We start from the raw sequence: 20,838 nt of genomic DNA on the forward strand, positions 1-20,838 counted from the left end.
TTGAGGTTCAAATAAGCTGAGGAACACAGAAGAGTTACTGCGGTGTCGAAACACAAATCTTTAAAATGGTGTGACCTGGTCCTAGGGTGAGGAGAGGGGTCGGGAACGAACAGAGAGAGTTGGATGGTCACCTGTTTTGGAGAAGAAGTTGATGAGCGAGTCCGTCTCGCAGCTCTTGAACAGCTCCATCAGCTGGGAGCTGTTCAGTCAGCGGGACTTGAACCCTGGACTACAGTCCAATTAAACAACACAACAAACAGGACAAAAAAAAGTAATGCCTTCATTTTTTTTATTAATTATTCTACAGTGTACAAATTATTCACACCAAATGTTTTCAAAAAAATCCCTAACGTCACATAAACATTCATGTCCTCCTCGCCCCCCATCCCCCCCAGCACCGTCCGACCCCCCGACCGTAAACACTAGAGCCCACTCCCTCCACCGCACCGGCGCGCCGCGACGCACGGAGCTTTGCCGTGCCGGCGCTACAGCAACGCGGCTGAACGGACAGGAAGGAAGAAACCGCGCGGTATCACAGTGAGAAGGGCCGAGCCCAGGGTGACGGGGGGAGAGAGACAGAAAGAGGGACGGGGAGGGACAGACAGAGGGACGGGGGACGGACACGTTCTGCATGAGGGGGGGTGCGGTCGGGAAGGGGGTGTACTGGGTATCTGTGGACACATGTTGGGTTTATGACCGTGCTGTTGCGGTCAAGTCTGGACTGAGGAACACGTCACTTCACAGGTCGTCTCTATGGCTTGTTAGAACCCGCTGTCCCTCTTCTGACCGCTAGGGGGCGCTTAATATAACCCGCAGCCCCTCTTCTGACCGCTAGGGGGCGCTTATTATAACCCGCTGTCCCTCTTCTGACCGCTAGGGGGCGCTTATTAGAACCCGCTGTCCCTCTTCTGACCGCTAGGGGGCGCTTATTAGAACCCGCTGTCCCTCTTCTGACCGCTAGGGGGCGCTTATTAGAACCCGCTGTCCCTCTTCTGACCGCTAGGGGGCGCTTATTAGAACCCGCTGTCCCTCTTCTGACCGCTAGGGGGCGCTTATTAGAACCCGCTGCTTGTTCCCGGCGCAGTAGGACACCACACCCTCGGACTTCACAGAGCTAAAGTCGTCTTCTGACATCAAAAATGTGGAACTGGTTTAATTCCCCCGTGAGCTTCTGGAAAGCCCTGTGTGGATGAGGTACTGGGGAAAGATGACAGGTTCACACAAAGAAGGGCTTATTGGTGATAGTATTATTAGAAGTATGAAACAGGTTCTTCTTCGTTAAGATACAGTTGATGAGGTCACAAGTATAAAATGACGTGATGACAAAGTAACGCGAATTACTTCAGCAAACTTCTCTCCGCACACTAAGATCGTTTTCCTCTGGGAACCGAAACCCCCGCACACGACAGCAACGATTAGTGTTTCAGACGTTGTTCGTTTGGTTTCCCGTCTCCATGGAGACCACTCTGACCCCTGACTGATCCAGTTCAGGACTGGTGGTCCGTGGACGTACGCGGCTGGCCTACGACCCGGGAGAGGGTATCGGTACGACGCCGGTCGAGGTCGGGTTCAGAGTCGGAGTTAGATTGAGTCTCCATGGCGACGTCGTTAAGAATATAAGGCCTGACCAGATGCAGGTCATGAGAGTTCAGTGAGCTGGTGTGAGATAAATTAAAGTCTGCACAATTCTCCAACTTTCTTTAGAAAGCAAAAATAAAGTAAAGCCTCTCCTCATCAACCCCCACCGATAGAAATCTATTTTAAAAACATCTATAAGTACATCATGTAAAAACAAAAGTATACAGTATCTTATATATATGGAGGAGGCAGAGGACCAGAGGTTTAGTGGTTTATTAGCTGATGATCTCCACCGGCCCTAAGTCTGAGCCACGCCTCCTTCATAGCCAGCCCCCCGGACTCTGAGGCCACGCCTCCCCGGACTCTGAGGCCACGCCTCCTTCACCGGCCCCGGACCCTGAGGCCACACCTCCTTCACCGGCCCTGCCCCCCGGACCCTGAGGCCACACCTCCTTCACCGGCCCTGCCCCCGGACCCTGAGGCCACGCCTCCTTCATCTCCGGCCCCCCAGACTCTGGGCATCCCCCCCCTCCAGTGACATCAGGGGATCTCTATGATGGGACGATGAAGATGAGGATGAGGATGCCCACAGATGAACACATAGTGTTCCGCCTCTGTCCGCCTCGTGTCGACTTCCCCGTCGGCGGAGGGCGCAGCGTAAATGTAAAGGTCGCGTCTGAGAGGGTCGCTTAGCCGTTAGCCGTTAGCCGTTAGCGGTTAGCACGTAGCTCGGGACGATTCAACCCTCGAGGACAGCGGCTGTCAGCGCACAGACGACCTGGACCGGCCGGGAGACCAGGAGAACAGTAGTGCAACAAATCTTCTTGTTTGGGGAAGAACCAAGAGCCTTCTTCCAGAGGATTCCTCTCCTCTCATGAAACCCAAAGCCCTCGATCTCTCTCTTTCATTATAAAGCACTAGAAGCCAAAAGAAAAAACACTTCACTGGGGGGGGATGCAATCCAGAACTTGAGGGTTTAAAATTAAGTTTTAACAAAAAATATCTCCAACATGAGGATCTTTACAAAGTGCTGTTGTATGGCAGTTTCTGTTGTCGTTGCTGTTTCTTGTTTCTTCGTGCGGAGGGGTTGAAGGTGACGATGGTTGTAGTTCAGAGTGTTAGAGGGAACAACACAAGATGGACGCCCCTTGTGTTTCGTCAGGTTCAGTTAAGTTAGCTTGAGTTAAGGATTGCACCAAAAACAACGACAGGACAAAACAGGAAAGTGACTTTTTGTGAAAACAATTCTTCAAAGTATTAAAAGAATACATTAAGAGGGACACCAGTACGGCTTCACCTTCGACCCTTTGACCTTTCCTTGCCCTCTGAAGGCGGCGGAGGCGATGGAGACGAGACAACGAGGCGTTAGCGAGACACGGCCGGGCGCTGGACAGCGCTACATTCCTTCTCCGAACAAAGAAAACCGAGAAGAAAAAAATCAAGAAATAATCCAAATAAAGAAAAAAACGAAGGGAAAAAAAAACGGTCAATTCTTTTTTTAGTTTTTAGTTTTAAATAAGGGGTTAAATAACATTGTCTCTTCATAGTCTGTTTCCCTGCCCTCCCATACACTCAGGTCCATCCACCCAGCCCTCCCCCCTCTCCCCCTCTCCCTCCCTCCCTCCCTCCCTCCCTCCCTCACTTCTTCTTCTTGAACAGGCTCTTGATCTTGGAGCGCCGCGCCTTCTCGCCGTTGTCGCTGGAGTCCTGGGAGGAGGAGGCGCTCTGCAGCCGGGGGGCCTCGGCGCGGCCCCCCAGGTCCAGGGAGGTGAGCGACTGGTAGCTGCCCACGCCCGCCCCCTTCACCCCCGCCGCCCCGGGCAGCATGCCGGCGGGCAGCTGGCCGAAGCTGTACGACTTCTCCAGGAGGCCGTTGTAGGCGCCCTTGCCCCCCTGGTGGGGGCCCCCGCTGCCCTGGTGGGGGGGGCCGCTGCCCGCCGGCCCCTTGGAGGGGTAGCCCGTGCCGGGGGCCTCGGGCAGACGGGTCAGGTCGGGGGACCCCTTCCCGAAGGGGCGGTGCTCCAGCGCCGGGGAGGGGGAGGAGGAGGGGGGGCCCGAGGAGGGGGTGGGGGGCAGGGAGGTGGAGGTGGGGGGAGGGGTGGAGTCCCGGGGGGTGTAGCTGGAGGCGGAGGAGGGGGACTGGGCGGAGGAGTAGGCGGAGGGGGGCGGCTCCTGGCTGAACTGGAGCAGCTCCTCGCGGGAGAACTTGCGGTAGGGGCCCTCGGGGGCCTTGCGGCCGTGGGAGGAGCCCAGCGAGGAGCTCAGCGAGTCGGCGTCAGAGTAGCTCTCCTGGACCGCCTCCCTGGAGACGGGGAGATCGGAACACGTTACCATGACAGACGACATCGGAACAAACACAATAAATGTTTTCTATCTAAGTCGTGAACTAAATGTAACTGAAGGCGTGATCACAGTCTAAACATTATTCTCTTCCTCTTAATTAAAGCCTCCAGGATATTACGTTCAGTGTTTACCGTCTCCTTCAGAAGGCCTTAACCCACGTTAAAGGGCAGTGTCTGGGAGTTTGCCGCCCCCTACAGGCCAACACCCGGTACCACACCCACTAAACTATGAGCCGCCGCCAGGGGGACGGTCCTCTCCCTATGAGGTACCCTATTGAGACAGACGGAGGGCAGGAGTGGGTGATCCAGTCTCCCAGAGGGGGCCCCGGCCTGTACCTCCGGTCCGAGCTGAAGTAGAGGCGCTCCCCGTCCTGCTCCGGGTGGTAGGACAGGGGGGTGCTCGTCATGGAGAGGAGGTCGGGGTCCTGGGACAGCATGGAGGACGACTGGGAGGACATCAGGCTGCGGCGCGAGCGACAAAGGCTGCTGTTACGCGTCAGCTGGGGACGGATCATCGAGGAGGCTGGAGGGAGGAGGGGTTTGGAGGGGGAGGGGTTTGGAGGGGGAGGGGTTTGGATTAGCATAATTAGGATGCAATAGTACCATGCTAGCAGATAATATGCCGATGCGAGTCTGGAAATACTTAAGTCATATCAGGATAAAATAATTATAATTTGATCCCAGGAGAGAAATACAAGAGCGAATTTAGAAATATTTTGAGAAATTCAAGTACTACTTTGAATCTCTCTCTCTAGAATCAAATCATAAATACCAGCTACGCAGAAGTTCCGGATATTTGTAAATGATTCAATCCATCCGAGTTCAAAAACACGGCACCATTTTGTATTCCGAAAGAAAACAAAGAAATGTTGAAACAAATCCCGAAGTGTTCTACGGCCCAAACAGAAGCACAGACTGCGTTGAGGGGTGGGACCCCAGTGACCCCTCTTACACGTGAACTGTGACATCATGGGGGGCGTGTCCTCGTCCAGGTCGTCCACGCCCCCGGCGATGGGGTAGGGGGGCACGGAGACGCGGGGCATCACCACCCAGCTGTGGTCCGAGTACAGCGTGGTCGTCAGGCTGGGCAGCCCCGAGTTGTTGACCACCGGGAAGCCACACAGCTTCTCTATCTGCTGCCACCGGTGGAGCCTCTCCCGCAGGCACGCCGTCACCTCCGACAGGGACTTCCTGTGAGGGGAGGGGGGTACTGAGTACATACAGGTACACCGAGCATAGATAAAGGTTGTCACCTCCAAGAGGGAATTGGGAAAGAGTGTGTGTGTGTGTGTGTGTGTGTGTGTGTGTGTGTGTGTGTGTGTGTGTGTGTGTGTGTGTGTGTGTGTCTGCGTGTTCATGTGTGTGTGCTTGGGGGTTCCTACTTGGCCTCCAGGATCTTGTGGTCCACCTCGTCCAGGGAGGAGCTGTGGGCCACATGCAGCGTTCCAAACACAGAGCTCCTCTTCTTCTTGATCTTCTCCGCCTGAAACACCAACAGCAAATCAATAAAAGGGACCAAGAAGTCTCTCCTGCCAACGTGTCCTGCATTGGAATATTAGTCTCAAAGAAACAGAAATAGAAGAAACCCAGACAACTATTAATATCGGCCTCATCCAATTTGTAAATATCATAAAAAAACCACACACGCACGCACCCAGCCACACACAGACACGAGGCTCCATTAGGGAGTGTGTTGACGAGCAGCTAAGTTAAGAGGCTGTTAACGTGGACATCAGTGTTGTTGGCTCTCATTACTGAAGCCCTCGGCCCGCGATGATGGGGAACACGCTCCAGTGGGAACATCATCTCTACCTCTCTCTCACTGAGTCCTCGTGTCTCTCTCCCTCTCTGTCTGCATCTCCCCCTCTATCTCCCCCTCTCTCTCCCCCTGTGTCTCTCTGTCTGTCTTGGAAAGCCCCAAAGTTAATCGAGTCCTGATATAATGAGCCATTCCACCTGCTAGGAGCCATGCAATTAAAATAGAATCTGCCAACGTCGTTAAGAAAAGCCAATTAGAACCTAAAGACCTCCATTTTCCCTGTGTGTGTGTGTGTGTGTGTGTGTGTGTGTGTGTGTGTGTGTGTGTGTGTGTGTGTGTTTTCAGAAATTCGATTACGCTACGGTTCTGTGGCGCTGGTTGCCACGCCAACAAATTCATGTTGAACCCGATACAAGCTCAGCTAGTTCCAGAACAACCGTGTGTTTCAGAGCCAAAACCCTTCTAACCATCTGTCACGTGCACACACACACACACACACACACACACACACACACACACACACACACACACACACACACACACACACACACACACACACACACACACACACACACACACACTCCAGCCAACCCAAAGCGCCCGTGGTTTCGTTACGCCCACTCTGATGTGTCTGGTTTGGAGTCCCCTGCAGCAGATGAGATGCTGAAGTCTCACCAGAGGATGAGGAAACGAAACGCTTTGGATTTGGCTCAGAATAACAAACACACTGCCAACAAAGTTTCACTCTAGAGACAAGCGGCCGACAGCCTCAAGGTTCACCCAGACAACGTGTTCACGTGCTCCACCGTAAGGGGGCGTGTCTCTCCCTCTCCCTCTCCCTCTCTCTCTGTCTCTCTCTCTCTCTCTCTCTCTCTCTCTCTCTCTCTCTCTCTCTGTCTCTCTCTGTCTCTCTCTCTCTCTCTCTCTCTCTCTCTCTCTCTCTCTCTCTCTCTCTCACCTCGTCCTTGGCGATGGACAGCTGCAGCTCTGCGCTCTGCTTCTTGATGTTGTAGTACTGCACCTCCACCTCGTGGGTGAGCTGCAGCCACATCTGGAGCGCCTCGGGGAGCGACCACTCCGACTGCATCTCCTTCTCTGCCCGCTTCAGGGCCATGCGCACCTGGGGGGCCGGGGGGCACACTGTTAGCTCTGTGAACGCTTTCAGCACTGTTAGCTCTGTGAACGCTTTTAGCACTGTTAGCGCTGTTAGCACTGTAAACGCTTTTAGCACTGTTAGCACTGTGAACGCTTTTAGCACTGTTAGCGCTGTTAGCTCTGTGAACGCTTTTAGCACTGTTAGCACTGTTAGCTCTGTGAACGCTTTTAGCACTGTAAGCACTGTTAGCTCTGTGAACGCTTTTAGCACTGTTAGCGCTGTTAGCACTGTTAGCACTGTAAACGCTTTTAGCACTGTTAGCACTGTGAACGCTTTTAGCACTGTTAGCGCTGTTAGCTCTGTGAACGCTTTTAGCACTGTTAGCACTGTTAGCTCTCTGAACGCTTTTAGCACTGTTAGCACTGTTAGTACTGGTAACGCCCACCTGGGGCGCACAGGATGGTAGAACACCGTTAGCACTGGTGTAAGCACTGGTGTTAGCACTGCTGTTAGCCCTGCTGTTAGCACTGCTGTTAGCACTGGTAACGCATACCTGGGGCGCACAGGTATGTACGGACTTACTGACACCCTCATATCAGACTCGTAGTATCCTAGCTAGCAGCACTAGCTTCCTAGCTAGCAGCTAGCTAGCGGCGGCGGCGGCGGCGGCGGCGGCAGCGGCGGCGGGCCTCACCTGCACCAGCTCCTCCTCGGCGTACTTGAGGCGGCTGAGCTCGCACTCGGCGCCCTGCCGCAGCTGCCTGAGACGGTGCGCCTCCTTCTTCGCCCCGTAGATCTCGTCACGCATCTTCTGCTCCAGGTTCTGCTTCTCCACCGCCACGGTGCGGTTCTCCTCCTGGGCCTTCTCCAGCCTGGGGGGGAGGGAGGGGGGAGAGGGGGGGGGGGGGGGAGGGAGGAGAGGGGGGGGGGGGGGGAGAGGGGAGGGAGGGGGAGAGAGGCGAGAGATTTTGTTCAAATGATGCAACAGATGATGGAGGAACTGGAGGGAGGGTGATGTTGCCTTCATCACTAAAATCCTCTCTAGTCTCTCTCTCCTCCCTATAGTCTCCCTATAGTCTCTGTCTCTGTCTCTCTCTCTCTCTCTCTCCCTCCTCCCTATAGTCTCTCTCTCTCCTCCCTATAGTCTCTCTCTCACTCTCTCTCTCTCTCTCTCCCCATCTATACTCTCTCTATAGTCTCTCTCTCTCTCTCTCTCTCTCTCTCTCTCTCTCTCTCTCTCTCTCTCTCTCCTCCCCCCCCCCTCTCTCTCTCTCTCCCCCCCCCCCTCTCTCTCTCTCTCTCTCTCTCTCTCTCCCCCCCCCCTCTCTCTCTCTCTCTCTCTCTCTCTCTCTCTCTCGTCTCTCTCTCTCTCTCTCTCTCTCTCTCTCTCTCTCTCTCTCTCTCTCTCTCTCTCTCTCTCTCTCTCTCTCTCACTCCCTCTCTCTCTCTCTCTCTCTCTCTCTCTCTCTCTCTCTCTCTCTCTCACCGTCCCTGTAGGTCCATCAGGCTCTGCTCTGCGTTCTGCAGGCTGTCCAGGTCTCTCATCATCTGGGAGATGTGCACCTTGCTGGACTTGTTCTGGACGTAGGCGAACCAACAGCCGCCCACTCCGATCACGATGGAGATCATCAGCACAAAGTCCTTCAGCCAGTGGTGGGGCGGACCTGTTAGGGGGGGGGGGGGGGGGGGGGGGGATGTTTGGATTTATTATAAATAGATGAATGGTGTATCACCCTGGTGAGGGTGAGGTGTAATGGTGAACAGGGTGAACGTGAGGTGTAATGGTGAACATGGTGCTGAACATGAGGTGTAATGACGAACACCAGGTGAGGGTGATGTGCGATGGTGAACACCCTGGTGCACCCTGGGTAACTCACGCAGAGGCGGTCCGAACAGCACTGCGTCGAGCGCCTTGAGGTTGAGCTTCTGTTTGTGTCGCTGGTCTAAGATCTTCAGCTGCATGGACATGAACGACGGCTCGTTGGCCGCTAGTCTGGAACGGAGGGCAACAAACACGTCATGTCCTGGAAGCTACGGCTAGCTGAAGAGCTAGGCGCTACCCCGCTGCGTAGCGACCGTGTTGTACTGGGGTCGAGTTTAGTCCTGGGAGAGATAAAACACCTGTGGCACATTGAATATCATCACTGGGCTCACTCTAATCATGTCCAATGCGTTTATACTGGCTCCGTTAGAGGGCAGACGCACCCCAACCCAAACCCAGGAGAGAGTTAGATACAGGCCCGTGGGTCAAGTGTGGGTAGAAAGCTAATTCATTTATGCAGTCATTCTAATACAAAAACATTATAAGGTGAACATATAAGTATATCTGTATCCCTAAAATAATAACCTTAACCCTGTTTCTTAATGTTTCGGTCATTTAATAATCGCAATTCTTCATCAGGGTGAGTATGATGCGAGTTCATGGAGACAGGAAGTTTGTGTCTCCACCCTGCGGCCATTTTGAGAAGGTCGAACCACAGGCCTCACAGGATGCTCGCAGACACACACACCCCTGGCCCTTTGACATCACCACGCGAGTCATGAGTCAGCGGGGGGGAGGTGAGGGCAACGAGACACCGCCTCCCCCCTTCTCCTCCCTCTGACCCCCCCCCCAGGATCCACTCCTCTTCATGCCTAGCATACAGTCGGCAGAGAGTCACGCGCTGAAAGCGTTCGACCGCCAACCCTCCCATGTAGGGCTGTACTTTAATAAGACCGCCAGAACGTCTTCATGGACGGACGGTCGATCAACAGACCAATCAGCTGGCTCAGCTAGTCCCCCTGAGCCAATCAGCACGCTCCAAAACAACACCTGGTGCTACACTGTTAGTATGTAGTGAAAAAAGGTTTAGATTGGAATTAAAAGACGGAGAAAAACATCTCCATCACAGGAGGATCCGTTTGAGTTTCAACATGTTCTGAACATCTCTGGATTTAAGTACAGAAAAAGCGTTTTTGGAATCTATTCTTGTGATTGTTGTGGTTTCGAGCGTTTTCTCATTTCTGGCCTCTATTCTTCTATTCTTTTGTCCTTTTCCCCTCGCTGGTGTTTCAGAGAACGACCACTAGGTGGCGGTATAACACTGATAATGAACTCAGTTGGGTATTCTTTGGGTTATTCTGAGCGTTAGAGGGAAACCTTTAGAATGCTTTTCACGTCCAGCTGTGTTTGTGTTTCTGTGGATAGCGTACATGATTCATGTGTGTCTCTGGGCCTATAATGTGCGCTTGTTTTTGGTAGTGTGTATTTGTGTGTCCGTGTATAGTGTGTGTCATTCGTGTTTGATTCTGTGTGTCTGTGTGTGCATAGTGTGCGTGCGTGTGTGTGAGGGTGTGTTTATGTCGGTGTGTATAGTGCGTGGGATTCGTGTGGGATGCGTGCATATAGTTTGTGTGTTTATGTGTCCATGTATAGTGTGCGTGTGTGTTGGTGTTTGTGTCGATATAGTGTGTGGGATTCGTGTGTGTATAGTTTGTGTGTTAATGTGTCCATGTACAGTGTGCGTACGCGCATGTGTGTACTCACCGCGGTAAGGTGTGTGTGTGAGTGTGTGTTTGTGTATAGTGTGCGTGTGAGTGTAGTCACCGTGGTAAGGTGTTTCCTGTGACCCGAGCGTCTCTGAAGTTGGTCTCGTACTGAGGCAGCTCCACAGAATCCTTCAGCCACTGGACCGCATCCTCCGTGGTCCAGTTATGGACTGGGGGGAGGGAGGGAGGGAGGGGGGGAGGGGGAGGGGGGGAGGGAGGGAGGGAGGGAGAGTCAGACAGACAGACAGACAGACAGACAGACAGACAGACAGACAGAGAGATCAGCACATGACAGTCTGCTCACAGTGTGGCCTAATACACCAGGTACCTCACACTGACTTCAACGCGCTACGTCCTGTACAGTGACCTGCCGTCAGACCCTCCAGGGGTCCTACGCCCTGTACAGTGACCTGCCGTCAGACCCTCCAGGGGTCCTACGCCCTGTACAGTGACCTGCCGTCAGACCCTCCAGGTGACCTACGCCCTGTACAGTGACCTGCCGTCAGACCCTCCAGGGGTCCTACGCCCTGTACAGTGACCTGCCGTCAGACCCTCCAGGGGTCCTACCCGCTAAGGGACCAACATTAAGGGTTCGGTGGCGATAGGATAGCAGAGAGCGAGGGAGCGCGTGGGTGAGAGAGAACATGCAAACTACACTCATTTGAATGCAGAGGCGTGTGTTCTTTGGTGTGTGTGTGTGTGTGTGTCACACGCAAACAACAAGTTCTGTTTGAAAGGGGAGAGAATCCTTAAGTCCACCTCAGCGATCCTCCCTTTATCTTTTACCTTTTTATTTGAAGGATTTACTTTTATAATTTACTTATAGTTAAATATGTCAAGCAGAGGCCCACACTCAGAAACCAATTAACCCCCAAGGGGAGACCAATTAACCCTAAAGGGAAGACCAATCATCCCTTAAGGGGAGACCAATTGACAAGAACTGTTTTATGAGCTGGTATGATTCTACCACATTCTAGCAGATGGCTATCAGCATGATAATATGGTGTTGTCACATGATGCGGTCACATGGTGCGGTCACATGGTGCGGTCACATGTCAATGCGGGGGGGCAGAGGGAGCCTTTACCTACGGATGACTTCCAGCCCTTCCACAGCTCCTCCACGGTGATGTGCTGATCCTCGTGGTGGAGGTTACTGTGCTTATTGGTCTGCTTCTGCTTCATGTCCTCTATGATGAACTGAGAGAGAGAGAGAGAGAGAGAGAGAGAGAGAGAGAGAGAGAGAGAGAGAGAGAGAGAGAGAGAGAGAGACAGAGTCAGAGACAGAGAGAGACACAGAGAGAGACACACACACAGAGAGAGAGAGAGAGAGAGAGAGAGAGAGAGAGAGAGAGAGAGAGAGAGAGAGAGAGAGAGAGAGAGAGAGAGAGACACACACACAGAGAGAGAGAGAGAGAGAGAGAGAGAGAGAGAGAGAGAGAGAGAGAGAGAGAGAGAGACAGAGAGAGGATCAGGATGAAGGCTTAGGGAGGCTTTGTGTCTTGTTGTTCTTTGACCACATGAGTTACAGAGAGAACGAGTTGTTCCTGAGGAGGGTAACCCAGCATTGAGACTCTTCTCACGACGCTCAATTAAACCAAACATTTGTGTGTGTGTGTGTGTGTGTGTGTGTGTGTGTGTGTGTGTGTGTGTGTGTGTGTGTGTGTGTGTGTGTGTCTGTGTGTGTGTGTGTGTGTGTGTGTGTGTGTGTGTGTGTGTGTGTGTGTGTGTGTGTGTGTGTGTGTGTGTGTTTTAGCCATTGAAAGAAAGCTGTATGGATTTCGCCTGGCCTAAATCTTGCCAGTTTTTGATCTCTCTCACACACACACACACACGCACACACACACACACACACACACACACACACACACACACACACACACACACACACACACACACACACACACACACACACACACACACACACCCCTTTTTGGTTCTTTCTCTATTCTTCCTTTTAGGGACTTTGGCAAGACAAAATGGAGGCCCCAATCCCGTGTGTGTGTGTGTGTGTGTATGTGTATGTGTATGTGTGTGTGTGTGTGTGTGTGTGTGTGTGTGTGTGTGTGTGTGTGTGTGTGTGTCTGAATGTGTGTGTTTGCGTGGGGGCCCACCGCATCGCCCGGGTCTCCATGGAAACGCACGTCCCTCGCCGACCCCTGACCCTTCAGAGGTGAGGGCCGGCGTCCCCCCCCCCCCCCCCCGGTGGAGAGCTGACCCCTGCTGCTGGGATGCGCTGGGCTTCTGGTTACCACGGCAACACGCGGACGCTCAGCGACAGGACACCACGGCTCTGAGGGACAGGCGATGGCATCACGCTGTCCCGTCAGCCAGCTCACGACGACCCGAGCCAACCGTCACACGGAGATCAGACTACGACGATTCACAGCGCGGCGAAATCGAATTATTGTGCAAAGCGATAAAAAGTCATTACGAGCTGCCATAAAACAACACGATGCAAAGTGAAGTTGATGCTTCCAGTAAAGGCCAGAACATAAGCTAGGCGCTGATGTGTTCGCCATGAGATCTAATTGCGGTGTTTGCATGCGGTCAACAACGCCTGTGTTCAAAGTGTTCCGACCAGGGCCATAAAACCAAATGAGGTAGCGTGCGTCGCGTCTCTGAGCGCCGCCATGTAGATCCTGTGGCAGAGCGCGGCGATAGCAGGCTGTCATGGCTGTGATTGTTAGCGGACTGAGTAGAGCTCTGTTGAGGAACGAGTTCACACCGACATCTCGATTGGAGTTCAGAGGAAGCAGACTGAATGAATAAAGTAAGACCTTTCATCTCAGGTCGTTACTCTTCCCTTTAACACTGAGGCGGGAAACAGACACACTTTGACTATGGTCCCGAGAGAAGGCTGACACGCAATGATAGGTGATTCACACACGCACCCACTATAATATGGTATAACATCAAGAAATCTATCTACCTCTATAAGTCTATCCCTCTATCTATTTATCTATCACAAGCGTCTTTAAGATACGACCCCTCAGTTCCTGTTTAATGTAAAGAGGTCATCTAATCTGATTGTATTCATTCTGTCCATGCATGCAGAACCACGTGACATCATCATCTCCCTCATAGCACTTTCTTTACATTCACGACTTCGAAGAATACAAGGAAGTCAAATGTGACCCACAACTGTGGGCCATATCTCCCTCCCTCCCCCCTCTCTCTCTCACCCCCTACCCCCCCCCAGAGAGATGAAGAATAACGAGATGGCAGAAAGTAACGTGATCGGAGTCTCTCCCTCTCCCTCCCTCCCTTTCTCTCCCTTTCCCTCTCCCTCTCCCTCTCTCTCCCTAGAGTCAGTCCCTCCCTCTCTCTCCCTCCCTCTCCGCCTCCCTCCCTCTCTCTCTCTCTCCCCCCCTAGAGTCAGTCCCTCCCTCTCTCTCTCTCTCTCTCTCCCTCTCTCTCTCTCCCCCTCTCTCCCTCCCCCCCCTAGAGTCAGTCCCTCCCTCTCTCTCCGTCTCCCTCTGTGACGTTGGTTGGGATTCCGGAAATTTCCAAGTGATGCAACACGATCCCGCGGAGTGTCTTGCCCCCCCCCCCGCCCCCCTGCTGACGACCAGCACCTGCCGTCCCCCGGCGACCGTTCCCAACAACGGACCCCCAACTGTCACTCAGGGGTAGTGAGGGTTCAGACACACGGCCTCAGGCTGACCTGAGACCAGCAGCACAGGGGATAGGGGGGGGAGGGGGGGGAGAGAGGGGGGAGGGAGAGGGGGGGGGGGGAGGGAGGAGTGGGGGGAGAGGGGGGAGGGAGAGGGAGGAGTGCGGGGAGAGGGGGGGAGAGGGGGAGAGAGGGGAGGGAGGAGTGGGGGAGAGGGGGGAGAGGGGAGGGAGGAGTGGGGGGAGAGGGGGGAGAGGGGGAGAGAGGAGTGGGGGGAGAGGGGGGAGAGGGGGAGAGGGGAGAGGGGGGAGCACTGAGGCCTGCTCAGCTGGGTTAACACACACACACAGGTACATTCACACATACACACACGCACGCAGACACATACATACAAACACACACACACACAAACAGATATACACACACACACACACGTACATACACACACACAGACACACACACACACACTCACATCCACACATTGACACACACACAGGGGGGGAGGAGCCCTCACCTCCACGCTCTCGTTGACCTCGATGCCGCCGTCCTTGTCGTCGTCCAGCTGCTTGTGGATGTGCCGCAGCGCGTCCAGGCTGAAGCGGTCGTCCTCGCTGACGCATGGCGGCCGCACCGTGGAGCACGGGTCTGGGGGCACAAAGGGGTCGGAGGTCACGAGGGGTGAGGGCTAGGCGTGAGCGCCTCGGGAGACGAGGTCGGTGGCGAGCAGACGTTTGACGTCCGCCACGCGGCGGCGACTGGAACGCCAGCCTTCCTGTCGTCACTGAGCGGCTCGCAGAGGATCAGAGAGGACGCTCATAGGGCCAGCAGGGGTCGACCAGGGGTCAACTAGGGGCCAATCTAGGGGTCGGACTAGGGGTCAGCTAGGGGTCAGAGTAGGGGTCATCTAAGGCGGCGGCCATCGGGAGCTGTGATTGGCGAATACTGACGATCCCAAGAGAGCGTTGCCGATTCCCCAGAAAAACAGCCGGACTCGGACTAGCGTTAGCGTTAGCATCATAGCTTAAGCAACCCGTTCTGTAAGTGGGGTCGGAAAACACTCGGAGCACGGATGTCCCCCCTCCCTGCTGCGCGGCGCTGAGCTCTCCCTCTCACGGCGAGCAGCCGGGAGCTCCGGCTGGCCCGGCCGGCCGCTTTACATACGCCCTCATTTGAATATTAATCATGCAAACGAGCGCTTGGTTGCTTTAACAAATACACACGGCCATCTTTAATAGACACAGACTCATGGGGAGGGATACAATTGGAACAGGAAGTGACCGCCGGTGACCCCAAACATGCAGGCGACGCGTGCTAATTGAACACAGCCTGACGAGGCGAGGGAGGGGGGCTATTTATAGCGGTCTGGCTCCCGTGGCCAGGATGTGGCTTATCTGAGCAGTAAACGCTACACAATGGCCCCTGGGTGTCCCTGGCTCACACAGCGGCCACACGCACGCACGCACAAACACACACACACTCACAAATACACACGCTTGTGCGAGTCCATGTGTACAAACACAACAAAGCACGGCCCAGGGAGAGCTGCTAGGTGTGAAACGATTCCCTGGTTCACAATCCCCGCCCCTGGTGGTCGCACACCGGCGCCGCACGGGGAGGGAGGCCCCCCCTCAGGTCCTCACTCCGGCCCGACGCTCCTCCCTCGCACCCCAGCGGGCCCAGAGGCCGGCCTGCCAGTCTTTGAGGAGGCTTCGGTCGTCTACTTTTGGGAACGTTTCGCGGCGTGTTTGACAGCAGAGGAGGCGGAGGCAGGAGGGTGTGATGAGGAGCTATTCAGGAACTTCCTGTGAGGCAGAAACAATACAGACGAGCGCTCCCCCGGGGCCCGCTGTCGGCCCACCGCCTCCCATCTCCCCCCTTGATCAACAGCCCCCCCCCTGTTGCATCGTGGGTAAAGCGGCGGGTCTGTGATCGGCGCTCAGCGGGGGGGGCGGACCCTGACACGCCTGTCTGCTGTGACAGCTCCACGGCGAGACGCGCGACAGCTCAGCGCACTAAAATTAGACTCTCCTGTGTTTCTGCCACTGACCTATATTTTGCAGCCATACGCTTTGAAAATGTTTTCTTATTTTACTTTTGGAAAAAGGCTCTTTGAAGCGCTGTCACACACAGCGGTGGAAATAGTTCTGCCACCAACACGACGAAGAGGAAGAGGAGGCTTCAAGGAAGGCTGGGTGTGAACTCCAGGTTCAGCTCTTCTCCTTTTAAGGAACGTCTGCCGGCCGGCTTCACACAACCACAGCTTCAGACCGCCGCAGGAAAACATCACAGCGGGGAACATTATTCACCCCCAAACTGAACCGATTCGCAAATATAAATCATATGGAAACGGTTTGCAGTGACAACCTCTTCTGCCTTTTATAACGCTGTTGGCTGGTCACAGTGCCGTAGATCTAAGACACACACACACACACACACACACACACACACACACACACACACACACACACACACACACACACACACACACACACACACACACACACACACACACACACACACACACACACACACACGTCCCTGCTCTGTGATAAGAGAGGTCCAGGCAGTGAGTGTGAACGGGCCTCTGATCAAACAGAGGTCGTGTTCTGCTGACTCTCGGCCGGGCGACACCACAGCACAGCTGCCAGCCGCTACCGTAAACACACAAAGACTCGTTGACCTCTGACCCCTGCGATGTTAGGACTGTGTTAAACCTGAACCTTTCATCTAATGTTAACCTCGCTCCTTTCTGCTACCCTGTCCCTCTAATAATATCCCGGCGGTAAGAGGGAGAGAGATCGAGAGCTGGGGGGTAAGGAGAGGTGAGGGGAGGGAGAAGAGGGAGAGAGGGACAAGTGGGAGGGAGAGGGAAGAGAGTAGGAGGAAGGAGACGGGAGAAGGAAAGGGGAGAAGGGGGAGAGAGGGGGAAGGAGAGGGGAGAAGGGGGAGAGAGGGGGAAGGAGAGGAGAGGAGGGGGAGAGAGGGGGAAGGAGAGGAGAGAAGGGGGAGGGATGAGGAAGGAGAGGGGAGAAGGAGAGGGGAGAAGGGGGAGAGAGAGGGAGGGAGAGGGGAGAAGGGGGAGGGATGAGGAGGAAGGAGAGGGGAGAAGAGGGAGAGATGAGGAAGGAGAGGGGAGAAGGAGAGGGGAGAAGGGGGAGGGATGAGGAGGAAGGAGAGGGGAGAAGGAGAGGGGAGAAGGGGGAGAGAGAGGGAGGGAGAGGGGAGAAGGGGGAGGGATGAGGAGGAAGGAGAGGGGAGAAGAGGGAGAGATGAGGAAGGAGAGGGGAGAAGGTGAGGGGAGAGGGGGAGAGAGAGGGATGGAGAGGGGAGAAGGGGAGAGATGAGGAGAGGGGAGAAGCGGACGGAGGGGGAAGGAGAGGGGAGAAAGGGAGAGAAGGAGAGGAGAGGAGGAGAGGAGGGAGAGGGGGAGAGAGGGGGCAGCCAGAGATATGGAGACTGGGGAGGGAGGAGAACAGAGAGGAAGGGGAGGGGAGGAGGTGTACCATGTGTGGGGTGAGAGAGGGTGAGGGTGAGGGTGAGGGAGTCATTAGGACGGTAGGAAATGATGGGTTTGCCGTGAGACCCCCCGGAGCCAGGCTGGGGGGGGGGGGGTCTATCTCTCTAATCCGCCCATCCGGAGAGTTCACACACGTCTTTTTATAGTTGTACTGACAGCCAGAGGATGTCGAAGCCACCGTCGCTCGATGGCCGATGGCTGACACAGAGGCTCTTGTGTTTGTGCATTCCACTCTATCGAATGGAATACACTGCAATATAAACTATAGATGTGTTTATGCTTTGTAGACCACTTGCATATGAGGGGAGGTTTTTTTCTAACAAACACACACTCAAAAACACACACTCATGTGACCACACATACACACACACACACAAGCGCGCACACACACACTCATTTAACGTACATTCACATCATGCTAGACACAGCAATAATAACAACCTATCTTTACCCTTCCCATCATCAATTGAGGATGTCTTATAGAGGCGCTGCATTGTGGAATGTCTTACCCCCCCCCTATTAAGATCCATATCATCCCTCTCCCTCTTTAAAAAGAAGCTTAATAAACATCTAATCTTTTCATGATCTCATCACCCCCTGTCCTCTCCATTGCCCCATTCTTTTTTCTCTACCTAAGACATGTATTTCCATCTAATTCTGATTATTTAGATTATGTATGTACTTTGTCTAGCCTAAGTTTATTTGTTAGCCTAATAAATCTGATTTGATTGTGATTATTGACAGGGGTGGAACTCTTGTACAAGCCCATGCCCTCCTTTCACCATTGATGTTAATGTGTGCTAAATAAATAAACTAAAACATAGTTATGAACCGCCAGCGAAGAGCTTTCCTGGTCTAGTAGTAGTAGTAGTAGTAGTAGAAGTAGAAGTAGAAGTAGAAGTAGAAGAAGTAGAAGAAGAAGAAGAAGAAGAAGAAGAAGAAGAAGAAGAAGAAGAAGAAGAAGAAGAAGAAGAAGAAGAAGAAGAAGTTCTCCGCAGTGCAGGAAGCGAGGTGGGGGGGGGGGGGGGTGAAACAGCTGATGGCCCGAGCGGACGTAGCAGTCCTAAGTCCAGCAGCGTCCCGGCTGAAGGCTTGGGTTCTACACACCGGTCTATTACGAGCAGCGCTAAGGACACCGTGTCTCCAGGAGGGACAGGAATATATTTCATCTGAAGAGGGAAAGGGAACCGGCAAAACGGACGAGATCCCCTGACACAGTCCCCTGACACGGGGTCTAGAGGAAAAGCTTTCCTCTGGTCTTTGTTAAGTTGTCCCCTCAGTGTAGCATTACATCATGTGTTCAGCTCCCTCTCTAGAGTCTAGAGGAGCAGCGTCACTCAAATGTCAGATTCCTTCCGGTCGCTCCAGTAGAACCCAGCAGCGTTCCCATAGGGACTCTGCGCACTGCTCAAGGGCCCTTCATCAGGTCGGGGGCCCTCAGACACCGGGGCCCGGACCGTCCGGACTCGGCACAAACACGTCTGCAGAAGAACGTTCTCCCAGCGGCCGCAGAGCGCCGCCGAGAACGGCGGGAACGCTATAAAGGTTTATTAATCATGAATAAGTGTTAATGGCTCCTAGGACGAGATGTTTGCCGGTCGTTCCCGGCCGGGCAACAAGAGACCTGATCTGCACCGACCGGTTTTACTAAAGCCTCTGGTCTGATTCAACCCCCGGCTGATGTAAGCAGAGAGTCCGGATCCAGACGCTGGGGTAACCACTTCGTCATCCCGCTGTGGGGTCGCAGGGGTCGAGAGGGGGGGGTCTAAATTAGGGCCACATGGCGGGGGGGGGGTCACAATGGATAAACCATATGCCAAGCCGCTGCGTACATGTCCGGTCGGGAATCGGGGTCTTTTCAGACTTGTGGGACTGGACTCTGGCCTTGAAGAAGAGGCCGCTGGCTTTAACCACCCAGTACTGCAGAGTGTGCAGCAAACAAACTCACTGAATGCACAAACCACTGCCTAAGAGACACGTTTACATGGAATCTACAGAAGAAGAACCTAGGGAGGAGATGTGTTTGCGTGTGTGCGTGTGTGTCGTAGGTCAAAGTGACTGCTCCGTATTAAAAGTTTTTAAATAAAGCTTCTTCAAAGTGTGGCGTTACATGACAACGGCGGCCATTAGCAGGACATTGATAATCTCTCTCTCTCTCACACACACACACACACACACACACAGACATAGAGAGAGAGAGAGAGAGAGAGAGAGAGAGAGAGAGAGAGAGAGAGAGAGAGAGAGAGAGAGAGTACATATTACAGAGCAGAGCAAAAGAGGACAGAGTTTTGAGTGAGAGTAGGCAGGCAGACAGACAGACAGACAGACAGACAGACAGACAGACAGACAGACAGACAGACAGACAGACAGACAGGCAGGCAGGCAGACAGACAGACAGACAGACAGACAGACAGACAGACAGACAGACAGACAGACAGACAGACAGACAGACCGACAGACAGACAGACCGACAGACCGACAGACAGACAGAGAGTGAGCGACGATTAAAAAGAGGACGAGGCACAAAGCGATGGGGGAGAGTAGGAGAGAGAGAAGGAGCTGAGAGAGGGAGAGAGTGGGTGAGAGAAAGGGAAAGACACAGAGCCAGCAGGAAGGAGAGGGGGAGGGAGGGCCCCGGAGACAAGGGGCCCTGTGTGTCTGGGGGTCACGGGCCTCAGAGGCTCCATGGTCACTCTCCGTCTGCATGGGACAGAAGCTCCAACGTGTGTGACCACTCTTTCCCACCGCAGCGCAGCGTGCTCACACTGGTCTTTACGTCCATCTCCTGCAGCACTAGTCCCAGTCATAGTACTAGGTACTAGTACAGGGAATGTTTCAAACTCTGGTGTATTGAATTGACCTATGGTCCCGGGCTGTAGCCATGGTAACAGGGAGGGTTCGTTGAACGTTTTACCCAGAATGCAAGAGGGGCACAAGTCAAGAGAATCATCAATGTCTCATCACAAACACACATTCACACTCGCGCACGCACACACACACACACACACACACACACACACACACACACAGGAGATCAACACTCACATCCAGCACTACAAGGCAATGTCTCAGTTACAAAGTCAAAGGGTCGCACTCGCATTACTGATGTTTAGCACTCGCCGCTTCAGTGTGACCGAACCACACAGTCGCACGCACACACACACGCACTCAAACAAACGTAAGTCGCACACACACACACACACACACACACACACACAAAAGCGCATGTCCTTGCCACCTGGACAGTCAGCAGTTACCTCCACAATAAAACCCAGTGTGTCTCCAACATGTCCTCCGTCAGACAGGCTGTTCTGACGGCTCAGCTCGCTGGGGGAGATGGTCTCCTATACAAACGGTCGGAGGTCGCATCGTTACAATCTCTCATGTTCCTCAGGACCTCTCCTC

General features: G+C 53.9%; 1 protein-coding gene across 1 annotated transcript in view; it reads right to left on the reverse strand.

Moving 5' to 3' along the window:
• Window positions 1-272: 272 nt before the first annotated feature.
• The window catches only part of stim2b (stromal interaction molecule 2b), a 34,190-nt gene continuing 13,624 nt past the window's right edge, over window positions 273-20,838 (reverse strand). The window contains exons 2-12 of the mRNA XM_030338512.1: window positions 14,431-14,561; window positions 11,389-11,500; window positions 10,362-10,473; window positions 8,653-8,768; window positions 8,262-8,439; window positions 7,470-7,647; window positions 6,638-6,799; window positions 5,303-5,403; window positions 4,873-5,111; window positions 4,257-4,443; window positions 273-3,880 (exon numbers count right to left, since the gene is read on the reverse strand). Of these exons, the coding sequence (XP_030194372.1) occupies window positions 3,217-3,880; window positions 4,257-4,443; window positions 4,873-5,111; window positions 5,303-5,403; window positions 6,638-6,799; window positions 7,470-7,647; window positions 8,262-8,439; window positions 8,653-8,768; window positions 10,362-10,473; window positions 11,389-11,500; window positions 14,431-14,561 (2,180 nt within the window). The 3' untranslated portion in view covers window positions 273-3,216. The remainder of the gene's footprint in view (window positions 3,881-4,256; window positions 4,444-4,872; window positions 5,112-5,302; window positions 5,404-6,637; window positions 6,800-7,469; window positions 7,648-8,261; window positions 8,440-8,652; window positions 8,769-10,361; window positions 10,474-11,388; window positions 11,501-14,430; window positions 14,562-20,838) is intronic.

Source organism: Gadus morhua, chromosome 17, assembly GCF_902167405.1.
Source record: "Gadus morhua chromosome 17, gadMor3.0, whole genome shotgun sequence".
NCBI classification, from domain to species: Eukaryota; Metazoa; Chordata; class Actinopteri; order Gadiformes; family Gadidae; genus Gadus; species Gadus morhua.